The 21,137-nt window shown below is 39.1% G+C and overlaps 1 protein-coding gene across 1 annotated transcript; it reads right to left on the reverse strand.

Annotated features, from left to right (window-relative positions):
- Positions 1–41: 41 nt before the first annotated feature.
- Positions 42–18,380, reverse strand: miga1 (mitoguardin 1). Its single transcript, XM_042429513.1, has 16 exons — positions 18,232–18,380; positions 15,973–16,131; positions 10,866–11,037; positions 9,852–9,973; positions 9,321–9,453; positions 8,827–8,963; positions 7,742–7,862; positions 7,454–7,542; positions 5,162–5,271; positions 4,948–5,020; positions 4,521–4,607; positions 4,339–4,437; positions 4,107–4,241; positions 3,917–3,970; positions 3,643–3,759; positions 42–2,447 (listed from the first exon to the last, which is right to left on the reverse strand). Exons 2-16 carry the CDS (start codon positions 16,069–16,071, stop codon positions 2,229–2,231), a joined length of 1,767 nt encoding a protein of 588 aa, XP_042285447.1. The 5' UTR covers positions 16,072–16,131; positions 18,232–18,380; the 3' UTR covers positions 42–2,228.
- Between the last annotated feature and the right edge of the window lie 2,757 nt (positions 18,381–21,137).

Genomic DNA, 21,137 nt, shown 5'->3' on the forward strand with positions numbered 1-21,137 from the left:
TTTGAGTTTTTTTTTAAAGAAAACACAACAAACAAGTCAAACACTTTCTCATCAGTATTTATTTGCTTCATTTATACATGAAAACAAAGTGATCTTACATATTTGAAACTGACCTCCGTGTGTCAACAGAAAGTCATTCCAAAAATAAGACTCACATTTTTCACCTGACTGTCTTAAAACACTCACAGCCACAAATCTACTTAGAGATGATTTACAGACTGATTAATGAAAATATGGAGAGCAGCAATAAACTACCAGTTGAATATTTGGGCAACAGAATCTCAGCATGATGTTCTGTTTTGTACGACCAGCAGTCTCTAACCAAAATATATTGTCTATTATAAGAAAATATTCACATTTGAGAAGCTAAAACTTCTGAGTTGATGCCATTTATGCCTAAAAATAGCTGTGGCTCGACTAATTGTCTCAGCTCTGTGAAAGGTTTTTTGGGGGGGAGTTCTTATCTGAATAGAGGATATAAGTTGTATATCTGTATAGATTTTAAAGCCTCTTTAAGAAGCAAATTTGTGATTATTGGGCTCTACAAATAAAATTAACTCCAAAGAAGACATTGTCTGTAGAAACATGAGGGAATTTTGAACTAGAAGATAAAATATTGCAGGATTATTTGATTCATTTCTGAAGTTGAGACTCTTTGATCCGACACACCTGTCATTAAGACTTCATGCTGTGCGACAACTACTGAAATTGAAAATATAAAACTAGAAAATAACTAATTGATTTGGCAACAGACTGCTGAAGCCTCGTGAGCTCCTGCTGATCTTGAATTTATTAACCAGATTGAGGATTTTGTCCCAGATTATTTACATCGAAATCGCTTCCAGAAGCAATCTCTTCTTGAATGATTTCAGCAACTCAGAAGTAAATATGGACATGTGAGCGTTGTGTTTTTTAGACTTTAGGGAGAAAAAAGTGACCCAACCATTTTAAGAGGAAACTCAACCACCATCCCCCTTTAAAAGTGAGTATTCAGCATCTTGGAATGAACTCTTCTGATCCGTCGACACACATTTAGTCCTGCAGTGACTTGAAACTCTAAACTTTCTTGTGTGTGTGTGTTCTGTACACGGCAGTGACCGATCAGCGGAGCAGACATCGAGTGTTTTCAAATGCCGCAGGTTACGAAAAATAGACTTTTTTTCTTCAGACTTGACATTCAGTGACAAAGACAAGGCTTAAACATGTGCATCGATAATAAGGCTTCATATTGTCGCTCCACAGCTGCAGGATTATGCAACAGTTGAGTTATAATCTTGTATTTCCTGTAGTTGATGGGATCGATGGCCTTCCGGACTATATTTACACATTGCATGAAGGTTTTGTGTGTTCTGGGGCGGCGGCCAAAAAAACCTCCAAAACCCAATAAAAACTCTAAACTTTCCCTTTGAAATAACTTAAAAATCTGTATTTCTGTTGTCCGACAGCTGGTCAACACAACACACAAACATTTCTTCAATTCTCAAACTAAATCCCTTTGTTTCATGGTTTCCCGGGGCAACAAAGCAGCATCACAAAGCACATATGAAGGTTTTGCATTGCTGATGTGGAAATACTTACTGATGAAGTTCATTATATATATTATACAACATTGGTATTCATACTACTCACTGTATGTATGCTGTAAATCCATTGATGCATACAGGCACAACTACAACCTCTATAAAATAAATCCTGCTTCATGTATAATAAAATAAATAGAGTAAAATACTATCTCTTCCTCTTATAAACCGCTCTTAATGGCCATAAATACGCTTCCACTTATACCGCGTTATATCTACTGCTAGAGAATCAATGTCAAGTCTCACAGCAAGTTTAAATTACAAATATTATTGCTATGATATTTTAAATCTAACATGCACTGCCATGGCACAGTGAAAAAGGGGGATAAGGGAGAAGAGGAGGAGGAAGAGGAGGCCGCACAGTAGATAGTGATGAAGTGTGAAGGCTGGTAGAGTGGTAGTGGCTGGTACAGTTTATCTGGATCCTCGTACACAATATTGAGAGCAGATGGCATGATGGGTAGTGTGATGAGTGGGTGTCAGACACCAGCCAAATAATGTTATACAATAAAGTGGTGCATCAAACGGATCGAAGATGTGATCACACCTACGGAAAGTCTTCTTTGGTCCGACAGTTGGTGTGAACCCACCTTAGGATAAATGCAGAGATTTTCTTGTGTTTGGTGTTTGGGTCTGTTTGGAGATCTCTCACTGCACTGGCGCCTCCAGCAGGGCGCTGGGAACCAGCTGCACCTGTGTGGAATTGCAGCTGTTGAGGTGTCGCAGGGAGTCGGCTCCCAGGTACGCCAGCAGCAGCTCGGAGCGACGGTGCAGCAGGTGGAGCATGTCCTCTGCCAGGCTCTCTACTGACGAGTAACGCACCTTATCCAGATCGAAAATGTCCTTCAGGAAGTGCAGCACCTGGTCCTGAAGAAGAAAAGGAAAGAAAAAAAACTTAAGTAGAAAACACTTTAAACCTGCATTCACTGATTTTTTTGACCACTTTAGGGCAGTGGAAACAAGTTGCCAACACAACACTGACGTCACCTTTTAAGATGAAATGTTGAACTTGTTGGCAAACGGTTGTTTATTTCCACATCCAGCAGTTACGGAGCAACATTATAACTCATTTAGAGTCGTGTTTCTGTCCATCTGGTGAATGTAAGTCCAATATTTTCTCTCTTTTAGCTTTGTTTTTGCTCTCTACCAACTCCTGAGAAATATCTTTAGCTGCTAGATGCTCCACTATGTTCACCAGCTAGTCTACAGCTCGCTGTGTGTGTTTGCTGTTTGGTGCTGAGCAGGTAGTGATTTTAAGGGCTTTTTCTCTGAAAGCAGCTGCCTGCTGCGGCCAAAAACGACACTATGAGAGTGCTAAGAGTGAACCAAAACAGTGAAGTTGCAGCCAGACAGCTAAACAATGAGCTGAAACTCACCAAGGTGATAATTCTCTGTAGGTTCATCACTACGATCGATACCTCTCACACTAGACAGTCATCTGGTACATTGTTGTTATAAAAAATACTGATTATAGCTGCTTTAAGGACAAATACTCAGACACTCCAGTGACGTACGTGACTGGACACAAGAGGCTGATCTTCAGTGCACTGATTACATTTGGATGAAACTCAATTTGTGACCATGGATCCCTGTTGTGACGCACGAGATGCTGTACTGAAGAAGCTTCCCTGTGGAGTTTCTGACCTCCAGTTGCGCCACTGAGCAGTTTTTTGGAGCAGTTGGTCCCTGTTTTGTTTTTCCTCGGTCACACACGTGCACATGGGTGACATGATACGCAGTCCTGCCAATAGTTTCACACTAATCCAATGATCTACAGGTAGCTAAGGCGGCAATACGCCAACAAAGGCAGCGAAGAAGACAGCAAGCTAGTAAATATGGGTGAAAACAACGCAGGATTTGAAATACTCCTTAGAAAAGTCAGCTTTGCGAATCAATCATATTTTGTATGTTTATGTTTCATATGAGGATATACACTCTTCTGGTGAGTATGACTCAGTGTAAACATAACTTTAGTTTGTTGACAAGAAAACTTCCCTCTTGAATGAGGCGAAGCTCGCAGACATGATGTGATTCTCACATTATTTCTGGTGTTCAGACTGACCTTGAAGAAGCTGCAGAAGTCGTGCAGGGAGCTCTTAGGCCCGAGGAAACCCCATGCCAGGACAGGACTGATCTGTTCACACACGGCGTAGAAATGGGCGATGAAGCCGTCAGACACCTGAGAAGAAAAGAGCAGAGTTTAGTTGGTTGTGTTTGTTGGTAAATATTAAGACCAGGATCAGGGATAAAGATAAAGATGATTAGAGGAAAGACTGAATAGTATCTACAGCATTTCTTCCAGCAGTCAGTCTGTTTTGAAGCCGTCAGATTCTTACCTTTATGTGCTGTTTCTTCTGCTTCAGAACTGACCAACAGCTTGACGCCACCGCCTGTGAAATACAAACAGACCAGACTCGAGCGAAAGCCAAAAAATTCTCAGCAAACAATAAAGTCTTTGTAAAAAGTGGAACGATCGCTGTGAACTATTGTTTGTTCCAGTTTGAGTTATTTGACATTTTCACTCACGGTCTCCTTGAAGGAGCTGTTGAGCCAACGGTTGTTGATCACGTTCTGGATGGAGATCGGTGGATTCTCCAGGTCCTCAAACGAGTCCATCAGGATGAAATCCAGCACTATGTCATAGAAGTTCAAGTGCTTCACCTGGTGAGGAGGAGTATAAAACTTAACTTAGTTTTTTTTTTAAATTAAAAAGCAGAGAGGTCAGAGGAGAAAGTCAGACAGCGGTACAGTAACTCACCCCACGTGTGGCCAGCTCCACCTCGGTGTTTTCCCAGTGCTCCGTGTGCTCCAGGAAGGAAATCATCTCTTCAAACACTTCCTCGAATCTCTTTGGGCTCTAGAGTCCAAATGACAACAGTTAGGTGGGAAGAACTCACTGACGATGTGTCATCTTACTATTTAAACTAACCTCAGTCTTACCTTGTGTGCTTTAACAATGATGGAGGACAGTGTTTTCTTTCCAGTGTCGGCCAGAAACATCCTGGTCGTCCTCTCGCACAGGATGAGCTGAAGACAAAACATAATCGTACTCAAATTATTAAATCATTAAAAGCAGAGTTTAATAGTTCCCACAGTGGCCCCGCTGTTAACTTCCTGATGTTTACACGACTTTCTACAGCGAGGTCGTACATTTCAATGAACATATTCATTCCTGCTTGTTTTCCATTAGAAATAAGAATATAAATGAGTTGAATATAAACTGTCTATTTGCAAATGAAAAGCATATTTCATGAGTTTGCTTCTCTGGGACACAACTTATTAAATTTAACAACATTCAAGAAATCCTGTCATCTCAGTTGGACCCATGTTATAATGTTGAATTTCAATTTATGAGGACTGACTGTACCTGACACGCCTGCCGCACACAGTGCAACTTGGCCAGAAAGTCTACGTCCCCGAGACACTCCAGCATCTCAGTTCTGACAAAAGAAAACCGAGACAAAGATCACGTTAAAATGTCTGCAGACAAACGCAAGCTATGAAAAATAACATTTCCTTCCAGCATTGTTTATTTGAACACATGTTTTTCATGTGTGTGTGATGTCGACGAGTGTATTCACCTCAGCACCCTGCAGGAGATCTTGCCTTCCTCTGCCATCTGCAGCGCCTCCTCGTAGAAAGGATGATGACCCAGAGTGTAGACGCTCCTCAGCTCTCTGTGCTCCGACAGCTGAGATGGAGAAAGACAGCACAGGTAGAAAAGGATGATTATGGACAAAATAATGATCTCTTGAATCAGTCAGAGAGGGCTTCATGTGTACATACACTTGAAATGAGGTGCAGCTGAAGTGTCTTTCCATTAAAAAACAAAATGTGAGATGAAGTCACCGCTTTTGCTATTTTAATGTCTCAGATTTAAGGAAGAAAAACCTGTTTGCTGATATTTAAATAGAGAGAAATTTAGTCTTAACTGATGCTCAGCATCGAACCGATTAGGTCTCAAAGGCTAAACCTGAAGATCCCTGTCTCCCCTAAGTGAGTCGAGTCATGTCTGACTGCTGCACCTTTACGCTGTATTGTGTCCTGTACATCTGTGAACAGTGTAAGAGAACCAGTCCCGACCAGGCACAAGCCTCTTTGTGTTTTATTGTGTGGAGGCTCCAGTGAAACTGTAACAGCGGGCTGAGTATTGTATACTGAGGGAGGAATGTCGAAGGTCTATTTATAGTGACTCACTAAGTATGAGTGACCCAGTTTCACTGCTGATGTCTCTGTGTGACGCTCACTGGTCAGTAAATGGTAAACTGGTTTGAGTTTAAGCACCTATTTTATGGTTTTATTAATTTAAAACACTAATTTATTTAACTGTAGGTGCTCTGCTGTTCAACGTTTAATATGTTAACAGTTATTTACATCAAACTATGTGTACCAGATATATTAACACTCAATCCAGGTACGCAGCATCTTTCATCACGTTGGGAGAGAAAAGCCTTCATTTCAAAGATTTTAGCTTGAAGCTTCAGTAAATAAATAAGTGATTCTTAACAAGCAGTTTATTTTTGTTCTTTGTGGGTCAAGTGCAGCAGTCACAGCGGATACAGAGCTCATTCCCTCACAGTGATTTAATGATTAAAGGAGATAAGCTGCGTACGGGTGCACGCCGGGCGGTGAACCTACAGAAGATCAGAGCTATTTGAATCAAACTCCTGCTGTGAAGCAGTCGAAGATTTAATGCTTCAGAAAGTTTGAGGATGAGATGTTTGCTTGTTTCTCTTCTACTGAAACTGATGTGTTCACCTGTTGCTTTACCACATATTCTATTTAATACATTAATGTACACGACACATAGGTACTATAATACCAGTCCCATCTGTCTCTGAACTTTTCCTGTGAGATTATTTGTATCTAATAATCAAGATTATTTTAACAACTTTATAACTGATGTTTTGGGGAGCAAAATAATTACATTTATTATGTGTTTTACGCCTCAATTTCAATTGTGACGACATGCTGTGAGGCATAAATACAAAACTCGCTTTAATCTGACAGTTCATCTTGTCCGTTTCAAAGTTGAAGTTATTTTTAAGGCAAAAATGCAAAACATTTGATGGTTCCAGGTTCTTAAATGTGAGAATGTATTTTCTTGGTCTTACATTACAGTTAATATAATATTTTTGGGGTTTAGACTGCATGTCGGCCAAAATAAGACATCTGGAGATGTTACCTTGTGCTCTAGGACATTGTGATAGACACAGTTTTCTGATGTTTTATAGACCAAACAATTAATCAAGAAAATAATCTGTAGATTAATCAATTATGAAAACATTTTCATAATAACATAAGGCCACGTTGCAGCCCTGCTAGCTTCATTAACACAGGGAAAGTTGGCATGAATGAAAACTGAAAGTACAGAGATGATGTGCTGGTCTGATTATTTCTGTGGATGTAAGAGGGGTTTTTAACTTCTTCTGCTCCAGTTGCATCACAAGGGGAAAATAGTTTTTTATAAACTGATCTGATATGATAAGATGGATCTCCTCAATGCCTTAAAATCGTCTCTTTCAGTGTTTCTTAGATTGTTAAACCAATTTTGTGTAAAAGAGATGTTCATTGAGGTAATAAATTTGTTACAATGTCAGAAGATGATGCACATTTCTCTCTCTGCATGTTTTTTTCTTGTGCAGCTGCAGCCTTTACATTAATCTGACAGCATTAAATTCACACTTGTGCCGTGTTGAAAGTGAAACGTTATTTGGTCCGACATGTCTGAATGTGATTGCTTTTGTTCTGAGTTACATGTTACATGTACTGCTGAGAAACCTCTTTGGATCTGTCAGGACTGGATGTTGCAGAAACGTATGGAAACATCTGTCTGTGTGTTTTTACAGAGAGAAGGTGAGCGCGTCTCTCACCTCAGCAGCAGAAACAAAAGAGTCAGTGGAGGCGATGCTGACACTGTCTCTCAGACAGATGTCGTCCAGCTCCTCTCTGACCAAGATGTCTGCAATATTATCAGAGAAACAGAATAATCAAAAAACTATCATTTTTATATTTCACAGTATTATATTGTACTGTCAAACTACAGCATCTCTCTGGTGCAGTCTTCACAAGAATTACATTATAAGCTTCACAAAGCTACTGTATTGCTTTGCATTATATTGTACAGGTGTACCGATGACTTTGTGTTAGTCGTGACTCACCCTGACTGTTGTGCGATGAAGGCTCTGACATGCAGAGCACTCCCTCAAACTCCTCTTGGAGGTGGTAAGCTCTCTGCAGCAGAGACTTCAGCCTGTGGATGAACTCTGCGCTGATGACGTCCTGAACACACACAAATAAAATCAAATATGACCAATAGAAATATGGCAGGACTTTATGTTTTACTTTATTCTGATTCCACTTAGTTTAAGTACAGTTTTACTGATGTCATTCAATTAAATGGTTGTTAGTTTATTCTAGAAACCATCATTTAATCGACTGATTGTTTTAAAGAAAGCGCCCGCTGAGGGAAGACCTTTTCCTCCTTCTGTCTCGGGAATCCCTTTTCACCTACTTTTATTTAATAAGCTTTCTTAAGAGGCACCACTGAGTAGTGGATATCCTTGACAGAAGACTGAGCAGGACGTCTGTTTGGGTGCCTCAGCTTCACTAATCCATAACCCTTCTAATGAGGTGAGAGAGCACCACGAGATAGCTGTTATACAATACAAACTACGTGACACCGGCGGGTTGTCAAAATACCGGTTATTTATGTATGCCACCTGCAGTGCAGTGTTTGTTGGCAGCTCTTGGTGTTTGGTTTTTAAATAACAACAGGGGGAAAGTTGAACGGTTCACAGAATACAGAAAGTAAAAGAGAAATCTTTGGGAGGATTTGACTTCATGCCACTAAGAACGCAGGAGCCTATTAACCAACACACCAACTCTTCTTCTCCTCATGCCACTGTCTAAATATTTTATTTAGCTGTATTGCAACAGTCTTGGAAATGTTGTTTTCCTTCATATATGACTATCAAGAGTGCATTACAAAACCTTTTTACAGCTATTTACAGTTCATAGGCAGGTATTTTAAAGACATAAATAGTGTCCAGACTTCTTAAAAAGCAGCGTCTGGCTAACTCCTTCACTTATATCCCTGTTCAAGCACGGCAACAGTTTCCAAACTTAATTGAATTTTGAATATTGTCCAACAGGTGTCATACATGGCAGTGTAAACTAATATTAATACACCTCACTGAGGTGGAATATATATATCTTTAAATGTACAGCGTGACTCTGTGTTCACCTCCATGCCCTGCTCAGCGATGGCGTCTCCAGCTCCTGTTTTAACGGAGGCACAGTTCACTTCGTCCTCAACCTGCCTGCTCCTGAATGTCAACGCCTCCTCCCACCGCCGCAGAGCCTCCTCAAATAAATCCATACCTGGCAGAACACACACACACACACACACACACACACACACACACACACACACACACACACACACACACACACACACACACACACACACACACACACACACAGTGAGTCTCCTAAAGCGATCAATGACTCAAGAGCTCCATTTCGAAACCTAAAGCAACCCACCAAACACGGATGATTTATCGCTATCTCTTAATGGTCTTATAACGTATCATATTGTGTCATCAATCCTTTCGCTTTTTCAAATATTGCATGTGTCATCATTTTAAGAAATAAATCTTCCACTATATCAACAGACTATATGGTCAATTCTTCTTACTACAAACACAGTGAGGTGATGTAGTGTTCAAATCTTTTTACCCATAAGGTACAGGTTTTCAGGTGTGGTGACGGGTAAGTTGACCATACTGCAGATGTCATCGTCTCCCAGTCTGTCCCAGCAGGTGGATTCATTTGCACAAGTGCTGCTGCTGGATGAGTTCACACTTTTCACCTGTAAAGACAAAGCAGATGAACACAGTTGAGTTTCAAGCCGCAGAAACAGCATCTCCCCACAAACACAAGTTCTGGTTCACATTGCAAAGTCATATGTTACAAATCTCATCTACACAGCATATTCTAGTCATTACTATTAGACCAGATGGTTCATTTATCAGACCAAGGAACAATTAAGCATGTTTCATTCTGTCACTGGAATTATTTTAGTTATTGGAGACTTATGTGCACTTTGTGTATTCTATCTATTTTATATAATCTTTCTTTTCTGGTTCAGACATAACAAAACCATCTGTATGTGCGATTACACACATGTTGGAGTGGTTATTCTATTTTTATAAGGTACAAATATCTTTTAACATACAAAACTAACATAAAACTGTGCCTTTGTCTTACCGAGGCCAAGCTCTGCAGAGACCCGGCCAGTTCTCTGTAGGTTCCTGCAGTGAGGACCAGACCAGAGGGGTAGCCATTCTTGGAGTTGAGGGAGAGAGTGATGTTTTGTTGGCTAGTGTTATCTGGATAGATAAAGACGAGAGTTTAGAGATAGTGTTGAAGAGAATGACCAGAATACACTGATAATGTGTGCATGTACCAGGATTACACAATTTGACCAGTGTAATATCAAGACAAAGAAAAGCATCACTTCCATCCTGTTTTAATAATTGTCTTTCTGGCTCATCTGCTGCTGAACACAAACCAAATTCATACACAGCTTGTAGAGATTTGCTGACAATCAGAGAGTGTTCAGGGGCCAACAGAGATAAAGGGAAAGGGAAAAGTCCAATACTGCGAAAATAATTAACATGTTAAGAGTCTCTGTTAGTCAGGCAGCAGGTAACGCAGCATTTTGGATCTTAGTGAGTATTGATTTTGGACCAACTAACTGCATGCACATTCTTTGTTACATAATACTTTAAACACAAATGCAATTCTAGCTAGCATTAGTAAGGGTTTATTGCATCAGATAAATATGATCCATGATCATGAGGGTGAGATAAACTGATATTCACATATATACAAACTGAGCTGGCTAAACTGTCATTGTTAAAACCTGTAGAAATTTTATTAAGCTCTCCAGGGTAAAGAAAAAAATCAATATATTAAATCAGTTGTGTTAAAAATAATGAACACAGCCAACTGCTAACTCATTTGACTCCATTTAATCCTGCATTTCTGTTAATTTCTCTTTGGGACTCTAATCAGTGGCAAATCTTCCTAAGTGAGATTAAATGAGTTAAAGCATTTATTTGAAGCCTGCTGCTTACAGTTTAAGGTAAAACCGCAGCAGCCAGTCTGACGTCAGTCTGATTACATCACAAACAAGCAACTGGGCTAACGTGCTAAATTGAGATCAAAGGCCAGTGAGCTGCTGGTTGAGGAGAAAATCCTAGAATCAGAAAGTTGTACCGTTTTGTGCCGAGGCTGAGGTGAAGAACTCAAAGCCAGCCTGCTCCCACTGCGGCGAGATGGCCCTCTTTCTGCCCTTCCTTCTCTGGAAGTGGCGTGCGAGGAAGAGGAGCGAGACAGCACCAAAGGTGGTGGCAGCAACCAGTTTCTTTGTGCCTGTGCTGACACTCACCTGGAGGAAAGGTAGAGAGGAGGAATTTATGAGGTTTTTTTTCTTCTTTTAAGATTCTTTCTTCATTTTTTTAAAATATTTTTTGGGGGCATTTTAGCCTTTACTGGACAGTGGGCAGTGAAGAGGCAGACAAAACAAGGGGAGAGAGAGATGGGTATGACATGCAACAAACAAAGGTCCCTGGCTGGAATTGACCCAGGGACGTTACAGTTATGTTGCATGCATGGTAACCATTCAGCTACCGGGGCTTATTATGAATTTATGAGTTTTAATACATCTTGAGCAGCAGATTGGTTTCTTTTCCAAAAAAATGGAACAAAATGCAAATACTGTAGCTCCATATTTGGCATTTAACATATGATATTATTGTATCCTTTTCCCAAACCATGGGGAACATCCCAAAACTCACACTTCACATTTCTGACAACTTCTGGACTGGAGGTACGATGTGACAACAGAAAAACGTCTATTGCATCATATTATACTCTATCGTTTATTTCGTTGTGTAACAAATCACACTCTTTTTGGCAATATTTTGCATCGTTTAGAGTCTGTCCATCTTTTGCGTGGGTTGCATTAATAAATTACTCAGCTCAGCTCCATCAGCAGTGAACCACAGAGAGCAGAGGAGAGTAGTATGACCATAAATGACAGCAAAAAACAGTAGACTTATTTACTTAATCCTCTTCGTTCCCTGTGGAACATAAGGCTGCGCCTATCTGCTTCCATCTGGTCCTATCCTGTGCAGCAAGATGTGCCTCGATCCAAGTTAGATTAACAGTTTTCAGTTCCAAGGTCACAGATCTCTGCCAGGTTGTTTTTGGCCTCCCTTGTTTCCTCTTTCCAGGTGGAGTCCATCTAAAGGCTGCTTAAGGAATGCCATACTGGACATGTCCGAGCCATTGGAGCCGCCGATGTTTAATTTCCTGCAACACATTGCGACAGTTTGTGTGTTTTTGTACAGGTCCTCATTGGAGATCTTTTCTGGCCAAAACATGCAGCATATCTTCCGGAGACATCCATTGTGGAATGCATTGAGCTTTTTCATCACTCTCAACCACTCGCCAGCATTCTGAGCTGTGCAGCAGAACTGATTTAATATTGCTATTAGACACTAGATCTTGGTTTTTAAGGCTGTGCTGCTTTGACTTCCAGATGGTTTGAATGCTTGCAAATGCACTGCAAGCTTTTTCAAGCCTTATGTTGATGTCTTTGCTGCATGCATTGTCCTTACTGAGGAGACTTCCCAAAAATGTTAAACTTCGACATAATCGAGAGAGTTACCAGACACAGTGATCTGTGCATGTCGTGTTGTTTTTATGTACATCACTTGGGTTTTGGGAGATGTTAATGTTCAAACCCATCTGTTTGGCAAATCTGTCAGTCCTATCTGTCTTCTCTTGCAGGTGAGTATGATTTGTGGAGAGAATAGTCAGATCATCAGCATCATCAAGATCTTCTAGCTGGGTGAAGAGAGTTCACTGGATGCCTCTGGGCTTGTCTGAGGTGGTTTTTCACACGGTCCAGTCGATGGAAATCAGGAAGAGAACAGGGGAGATGATCCATCCCTGGCGTACACCAGATTCCACGTGGAACCACTCATTGACGTTGCCAATTATGATGACACTACACTCAAATTGATGGTAAAACATCCTTATCAATGCAGTCATTTTTGGAGGAACTCAAAAGGATTGCGCAATCTTCCACAGGGTGTCCAGGTGTAAGCTGTCAAAAGCTTTCTGGAAGTCAATGAAATTGATGTGTAATGGATTGTTCCAACTCCAGACATTGCTCAATGGTGTTCCTTAGTGAAGATCTGGTCAGTGCACCTCACCTTCTTGCTTTCCTGAAGCCTGTCTGTTCCTGCCTCAGTTGGGTGTCAATCGCCATGTCAATTCTACCCAGCAAGACTCTGCAGAAGACCTTGGATGGTATGGATAGTAATGCCATGCCTCGCCAGTTGTTGCAGTTTTGTAGATTGCCTTTGTTTGGAATTCTGACAATCAGACCTTTGGCCCAGTCCTAAGGAACGACATCTCTGTCTCAGATGTTTCTGAACAGGTCTGTGAGAACCTTAACTGAGGTCTTGAGGTCAGCCTTCAGCACCTCGGTGTGAATGGAGACAACGCCTGCAGCTTTCTTTGTTGCTTTAATGAAACTCTTGACTTCTGTTTCAGTGGGGGGGCTGGTGTTGATGTTGAGTATGTCATCTGCAGGTGTGGGGTTAGCAGGATGTACTGGTTCAGTGCAGTTGAGGACTTCACGAAAGTACTGCACCCATCTCGCTTCAACAAATGCAGTAGAGACTATGTTTGTTTATGTTATTTACCTTATTTATGTGCACTCATTTCATTTCAGCTCAGTGTGAGAGTCTCTACTGCGTTTTGCAGTCATTTATGGTCGCGCTACTCTCCTCTGCTCTCTGTGGTTAAGTGAGAGCGGGGCTGAGCCCTCTGTGTGTGTCCTGTGCACACAGCGGAGCAGAGGAGAGACAGTGAATCGGTGAAGTACTTGAGTTGACGACAACTACACTTGTTACGTTACTGTAAGTGCAATAAAAGGTAAAAGGTTCTTGAGTAAAAAGCCAAGAAGAGTAATTTAATCCGCACAAAAGATGCGGGGGTGGGGTAGTTTTGTGTAGTAGGAAGTCACTAGCTCTAACAGCAGAAATGCAATGAATATCAGCAATCAATGATAAGGTATTCAATGTCCATGGTTAAAACTATTCTTGAATTTCTGCACCTGACACCAGCGTAACTATAATGCTTCAATTAAACAGTAATGATATTCTGACCAAACTATAAATGAAACTGGGTGCACCAACTGAATGAATTCCCTGCCTGAGAGTTCAACTGAGGATGCATAACTCGGATTATATCAGATACCACTGATGTAACAGGCCGCACTGAGAATCAGCCACCGGCCTGTCAACTAGATTTTAAAGAATCAAATTCAGATGGCGTGCATGGCCCCTCTCTGTCTATAGATAGAAACTCTGAATGAAGAGGGAGATTATCCTCACTGACACAGATACAGCACATTCCCAACAACTGAAGATTACATAAGCACTGAGTTTGGAGCTATGACAACAGCCATAATATTGACTTTTTTTTTTCTTTTTTCTTCATTTATTTTTAAAATGGTGGAACAGGCAGCTGTTTGTTTTGCAGCTACTGCCAAATATCAGACATGCTCGTACCAGATCCCAGCGATATCAGATTTGCTACGTGACTTGAACCACACACAAACTCTCCTCATGCACCACTGGTGCGGATAGAATAAATATTATGTGTGTTAAATGTGTTAAAGTAATCAAGGAGCTTTTTATCTATATATTATCTAAACTAAGTAATGTTTGATTTGTGCTTTATGTGTTTATTTGCTAAGCGTAAACTGTGTAAGATCTGTGTATTTGTAGTAAAAACTGGGAAATTTTATGAGCCATTTGCAATGAATGGTCCGAGCTGTTTTCTACTTTAATCAAATATACATTTTGAAATTTGGCCTTTCTGAAAACGACAAATCCAACACTTTTGGATATATTTCTTCATGAGTAAGATATTCTTGTGGCTGTCACAAATTAAAACTATTTACACCTTAAAGCCCAGTAACCATGTTCAAGTAAGGCCAGACACTGTGCTTTGGCTCTCGGTCTGTATCACGTATGCTTCCAAAAAATCTTGTCATCAGCTATCACATGACTTTTTAACAGATACGGATACTCTCGTAACCGGTTTAGAGGGGACACTGAATGAGTGCTGCCAAATTCAGACTAGACCTTTCACACAACTCACTCTGCTTCATACAGATGCATTTCTGATCATGCTGTGATTAAAGTGCAAAAAAAAAGAAAACAAAAAAACACTAATATGGCATTGCTTGTCAAAGGTAGCCAGTGGAGTTTGTGATTAATAGTAGCATTGTAGAGGAATGCTTTAATGAGTGTGATAGTTTATATTTCATGTTCTACCATGAGAATAAAAATGAACACAGAAGCCAAAGGGGTGAGGGGGTCATGGTTTATATGCTTGGAAGGGAGTTTACTTCCCACATTTACCCACCACAGACCACTAAAAACTACAGAATAAATCTGTCTAATAATTTAGCCATTTGTTAGGTCATGTGAATTGTGTTTATTGGGCTGCAACGATTATTTTCATTATCAATTAAACTGCTGATTCGATTGCTTGTTTAGTCGATGAAATGTTAGAAAAAAGTGAAAAAAAGTGGCATGGTGATGTCTTCTATTTGCTTGTTTTGTCAGACTAACAGTCAAAAACCTTAAGATGTTCAATTTCCCATCATACATGACTAAAAAAAGCCCAGCAAATCATCCCATTTGAGAAGCTGGAATCATAAAATATTGGGCAAATTTGCTTGAAAAATTACTGAAACAACTAATCGATTATCAAAACAGTTGCTGATTACTTTTCTATCGATCATAAAATCTATTAATCATTGCAGCTCTAATCCATTCATTCATGTTTAATGAAAAGACAATGTGGACAATTGCTGAGTGATAAATCAATATTATGACACGAGCCTACATATCATCTGGTATTTTGGATCATAACTTTTCAATGGAGCTTTAATTTGTGTTTTAATTACAGCAAGGGGACACAAATAACAAATGAAAGCCTCCAATTTAGTCATAATGTCTGCGTTACTGGACATTTTCTTTGAGTTTCTTTGTGTGTAAATATTCTGTGACAACACCAGTACTTTGGCCAAAAATGATTTTAGGCCAACATTACGACTTAACAAATCAAATACAAACATGCAACAAAACAGCTGTTTGCAATACAGTTAAGAAAGAGGCCAGAACCTGTGAGTGTAATCGTACCCTCAACAGATCTGCCTCTCTCTCCCAGATACAGAGACCGGTAAGAACTCACAAAAACAGGGCTGTTAAAAAATCGACTTTCAAACCCTCACCTGAGCCAGAGAGCCGTAGACGGAGAGAGGTAGGTCGACCATGCGCAGCGCAGCAGCCTTGACAGACAGCTGGGAACTTGTGAGGGTCTCATGTGTCATTGTGGCGGTCTATCCATGACTTGGCTACTCTCTTATCCATTCATCACCATCCTGCTGGAGCTGGAGAGGATGACAGGAGTGAGCGACATACAAGGGTTTAACCTTGGTGGATCAGGAGGAGGTATAATAACGTTATTACATAAAGCCTATGACATACAGCAGTGGTAGGCAAATAGCAGCCTGTTGGTGAAATCCGCCCCTCCAGCAAATATATTCAGCCTTCTGTTAAAAGCTGAAGTTTTGACTTACATCAAAACGTTTACATAATTTGTCACAAATCTACTGTAGATAATAAACACTTGTTACAGCTAACAGTACATGAGAGGCATTAAAACCATGGTTGCAGCGTGCCACTTGCAGTGCATGCTGCTGAAATTAAATCCAATTAACCTGCCAGAAATTAAATTTCAATGTGTGAATACTAACACTGTTTTAATACGCAACTTTAGCCTATGTGACCATAACAGATTTGTTTTTCACAAACACAAACAGATGTCAGTCTAACAGATATTCTAACACAACAACAGACTATTAATAAACAATAAATGTACCAGGCTGCTGTTTATCGTGTGTGGAAAACCAATAAAGTACATCTGTAGTACCCTCAGACACAATCTTTAATGGCGTTATAAATCACTTATATGCTTTAATGAATTAAAAGAAATAAACTAAACATATAGGGCTGTGTTTCTACTGTGCTGGTTCACAGCCTTCAATGAAAAATCCTGATAAAAAACTGGCCTACTTGACATACAGCATGCCTCATCTCAGTATAATAGGGCTGCTCAGCCATACATATATTTCAGCACACCCACTAAAGGTATGAGCACATTTCAAAGTTCACTTAACATTGCATACATGCCTGAACAAAGTGCCTGTCTGAGTGCATAAGTAAATAAGATGTTTCGTCTTTCCACCAACAAGCTCACAACAGTCTCACACTGAAGGAGCACACCTTCTAAGCGCCTGTATATCCCCCTGACAGGACAGCATGCAGCATCCAATTAAGTTTGCACGAGAGACTCCTGTTGCTCATCACATGGATTATTATCTCATTTGTAACTGAGTCTTAGCCTGACTCAATGTTGATTCTGTCTTTGTCACAAGATGCTGCGGTTAATTTTAGTGGATTATAAGTGGGTGTAACAGTACAGAGAAATAATAATGTGCCTCTTCAACTGCTGATTGATTTACAGTTTGAATCATCAATAATACATGACATCTAAAAAGGATAGTTTGCGTAGGAATTTTTAGACATGCAGACACATTAGTGTCCTAGAACTATGAGTATAATACTGATACACAAACAAAATAAAACTGACATAAGATGTGGGGATGTAGGCAATTCCTAAATGTCTGCATTTATCTACTATCGATTAAAGAAGAGCAAATCAAGACAAAAAAAAAGTTTTTGCTAATATATTTTGAATTTAAAGATCCTTCAGACTTTGCATAATTAAATATGCAAGCAGCACCAGACATTCAAGTTTTGCTACTCATCTGCTGAACATAACTAAAATTTGGGACAATTTGCACTTAAACTGTATATCTTGTCTATTGTTTTTGATGTATTTGAATTTCATTGTATTCTAACACTTCTATTCTCTTTCAGTGTATTTTATTGGCCTCTTAATTGTGTTTTTAAATGTCTTAGTGCATGTCTTTACCATATGCAAAGCCCTTTAAATTGCCTCTGTGTTTGTAAGATACCAATTAAATAAATATTTCTTCTCTTACTACTGATAACTTCAATAACTGCTCTTAAACAAAGACTTAAATAACAAATAAGTTGAGTTATAGCTAAGTTTCATTCAATGGTACAATGACAGCATCATTCATAAAAATAGCTGATTATTTGAAAGGTTTCAGCAGTTATATATATTATACATATATATATATATTAAAAATCCTTACATGAGTAAAAGCAGCTCATTATCTCTGACACATCATGTTAATCATATTAGCACATGGTAAGAAGATAGATCACTGAACTAAACTGTTGTTGGCCTGGATGAGCAGCTAACGGCAAGCTAGCGGAGCTAATAACGGCTGGCAGCGTCGTTTAAATGTGTTAAACCGGCCCGAGTCGGACAAATAAACGCGTTATTTTTCTGTTGTCCTCTCACTGAATGTAAAAACAGTATGTATAAGAGTTATTACCGGTACATTTGGCGGGCTGCTCCACACACTCTGCTCCCGGTGTCTCGTTGCTCCTCCGGCTGACCTCAGCTGGTGCTGAGTGAAGGTCTCGCGCATGCTCGTTCTCACTTCTGTGGAGCTGAAGCGCCCCCGCTCGGCTTCCCGAGGTACTACAACCTGTACACTCACAGCAAATACCAGTGATGTCATTACAGAGAGAGAGATATAGGAATTTCTTCAAATTTGGCACAAACGTCTAGAATTAGAATTTGGTGGCCATAGGTCAAAGGTCACTGTGACTTCATGTCCGTCCTATTTTCATGAACGCGATATTTCAGGAATGCCTGGGGGGAATTTCATTACATCTGGCACAAACCTTTCATTACAACCTGGACTCAAGAATGAACTGAGTAGAATTTGGTGGTCACAGGTCAAAGATCACCGTGACCTCACAAAACACGTTTTTGGCCGTAACTCAAGACAAAGTTTCACACAAATGTCTGATAGGATATAATGATGAAGTGATGAAATTTTATATCCAAAAGGTCAAAGGTCAGCTTCTCTGTGACATCATAATGTTCTGCAAAAACGCTTCTCTGGCCATCATTCAACGCCATCACTCAGGAACAGGAGGGGAGATTGTGACCATATTTCACCTTTACTGAATTACTGAATTGGTGACACTAATCTTGGTGCCACCTTGAAACTGTGGTTGTGATTGTTTAGATCTTCTGTGCTGCCGGGTTGAAGATGTGAGTGAATCCACGTCCACGTTTTAGAATTTGTAGCTTCTTGGCAGCAACATCCATATCTGAAGCTTTGTCTACTGTCATGACTATGACTTTGTGTTCTATCAGAATCAGCTTTATTGGCCAAACATGTGAACATGTACAAGAAAAATACACTGAATACCTTTTAATGAATTCCTTTATTAAAGTCTTCACAACAAATATTATATGAGTCTGGACAGACATGGATGTAAACTGAAACTTGAATTTTTTTCTGTAACAGCTTTATTGAGACAAGTATATAGCAAACTTAACAGCACCTTGTGTACACAACTTGTGTTTACAAAGGCTATAATAAAAGAAAAACAAATATCTTGTATAAATAATATAAAATACCAACAATGTCTTCTTTACAGAGATTATAAAATGAACATTGTAAAGGTTGTTCTCAAATTTATGGGGCCTCAACTGAGATTTTTTATTTATTTAACAGCTTTATAGAGACAACATATAGCAAGTTAAAAGCACCTTGTGTAATACAACTTGTGTCTATAAACACAACAGGAAAACTAAAGGCTGTAATAAAAGAAAAATAAATATCTTGTATGAATAATGTAAATATAGATAAAATATAATAATAAAAAAGTATACTTACCGTATGTACAATATATATATATAATATACCTACTGTATGTACTGTATATAAAGTAACTTGTCACTTCTTTTTAGCCATTCGATATTTATCTCAGCCTTCCTTGCACTCTTCACACCTTTACACTGTTTACAATTCACAGATATGGTTCCACTTGCACAAAGACATTCCTTGTGTGTCTTTCTGAAGATTGTTGTGTTTTGTGTCAGTGCATTGAAAGCCTGAGTCATATTCCTTGAATGTGTAAATATACTTGACCAATAAAGATGATTCTGATTCTGCCTCTGATATAAGTATATATAAAAAATATATCTTGTAAAGCTTATAGGAGTTATAAGTTTTAACAGCTTATTTGTTCGTACAGTCAGATAAAGAAGAAATCTATTGTTTGATATGGACAATCAGCTCTGAACTGTTGTGTTTTTGCTTAAGAATTTCGATTTGTGAATAAAACATTTGGTCAGAACAGTAAACAAATTAATGAAATAAAACTGAGAGCAGAGATTCCTGTCATATTCAGTGAATCCAAACAGGGTAAATATAATCAGCAGCCTCTACTGATGTGTTTCCTCTTCATTATTTCCATATATGGAGACTCAATGGGACAAAAAAGAGGATAAAAGGTTAAGAATGAAAAATATAGTTCTGGTGAGTCACAATTATGAGATACTAAAAATACAGAGTACTGACTTTTTAGGTCACATTTTAATTAACTATCTCATAATTTTTACTTAAGGTGTTTTTTTACTTATTGTATCATACCTTTGACTTATACTATCTCATATTTGTATTTTAAAGAGTCTCACTTATCTCAAACATTTGATTTAAAAAAACATGTTTACTTATTATCTCATAAATGGGTCTTAATATGTGTCCTAGTATGTGTTAATTTTGACTTAAAGTCAAAAACTTGGTTTATTATGTCATTATTTTGACTCACTACCTCATTGTTCTGACTTAGCATGACTATTTTTACTGTCACTATTCCTCTCATCATGTTTATTTTTTTGGGCTCCTGTTCATTTAGGAAGCATTGTTTATTACAAAATAAAAATATTTACTATTTACAAAGTTGATGTAATTCCTCCTATGTCTGCGTTTTTCCTGCTGTCAACTTATATATAAGCATCTCTTGTATTTACAAACATGTATTTAAAAATTAAATTCCTGGCACTGAAAAATAGAAGAAAGGAAAAAAATATCAATCCACAGACTGAGAAATATCTCGTCTGTTGCATAAAATAGATTGTGATGTTAACAGGATAACACTGATTATTGAAGGAGTCCTCTGGGAATTATTTCACACAAATGCACACGTTAACACACTAGATGGCGCTTGGGATAGGTTTATTGTACACTGCCCTAATTTTTTTCACCACCAGATGACCCTCTTTACTTTTCACTTCTCTCCAGACCACACATCCCAAGTTGAGGGAATTCAAGTGCAGGTAATATTTCACCAAAGTTGGCATGAGGTGGTGTGTGCATAAACCTCTGCTACGCTTGCTTTGTCACGTAACACAGTAACATTCAGTGGAAAGTACATT

The sequence above is a fragment of the Thunnus maccoyii genome, chromosome 12 (assembly GCF_910596095.1).
Source record: "Thunnus maccoyii chromosome 12, fThuMac1.1, whole genome shotgun sequence".
In the NCBI taxonomy this organism is placed as follows: Eukaryota; Metazoa; Chordata; class Actinopteri; order Scombriformes; family Scombridae; genus Thunnus; species Thunnus maccoyii.

Excerpts from the sequence above, each read along its gene's own strand:
- miga1 (XM_042429513.1), bottom strand. The coding sequence starts at position 16,071 with ATGACACATGAGACCCTCACAAGTTCCCAGCTGTCTGTCAAGGCTGCT. Across the intron at positions 5,272-7,453 it reads CTTTTGTTTCTGCTGCTGAG|CTGTCGGAGCACAGAGAGCT; the intron begins GTGAGAGACGCG and ends TCTCCATCTCAG. Across the intron at positions 4,242-4,338 it reads TGGAGCTGGCCACACGTGGG|GTGAAGCACTTGAACTTCTA; the intron begins GTGAGTTACTGT and ends CCTCCTCACCAG.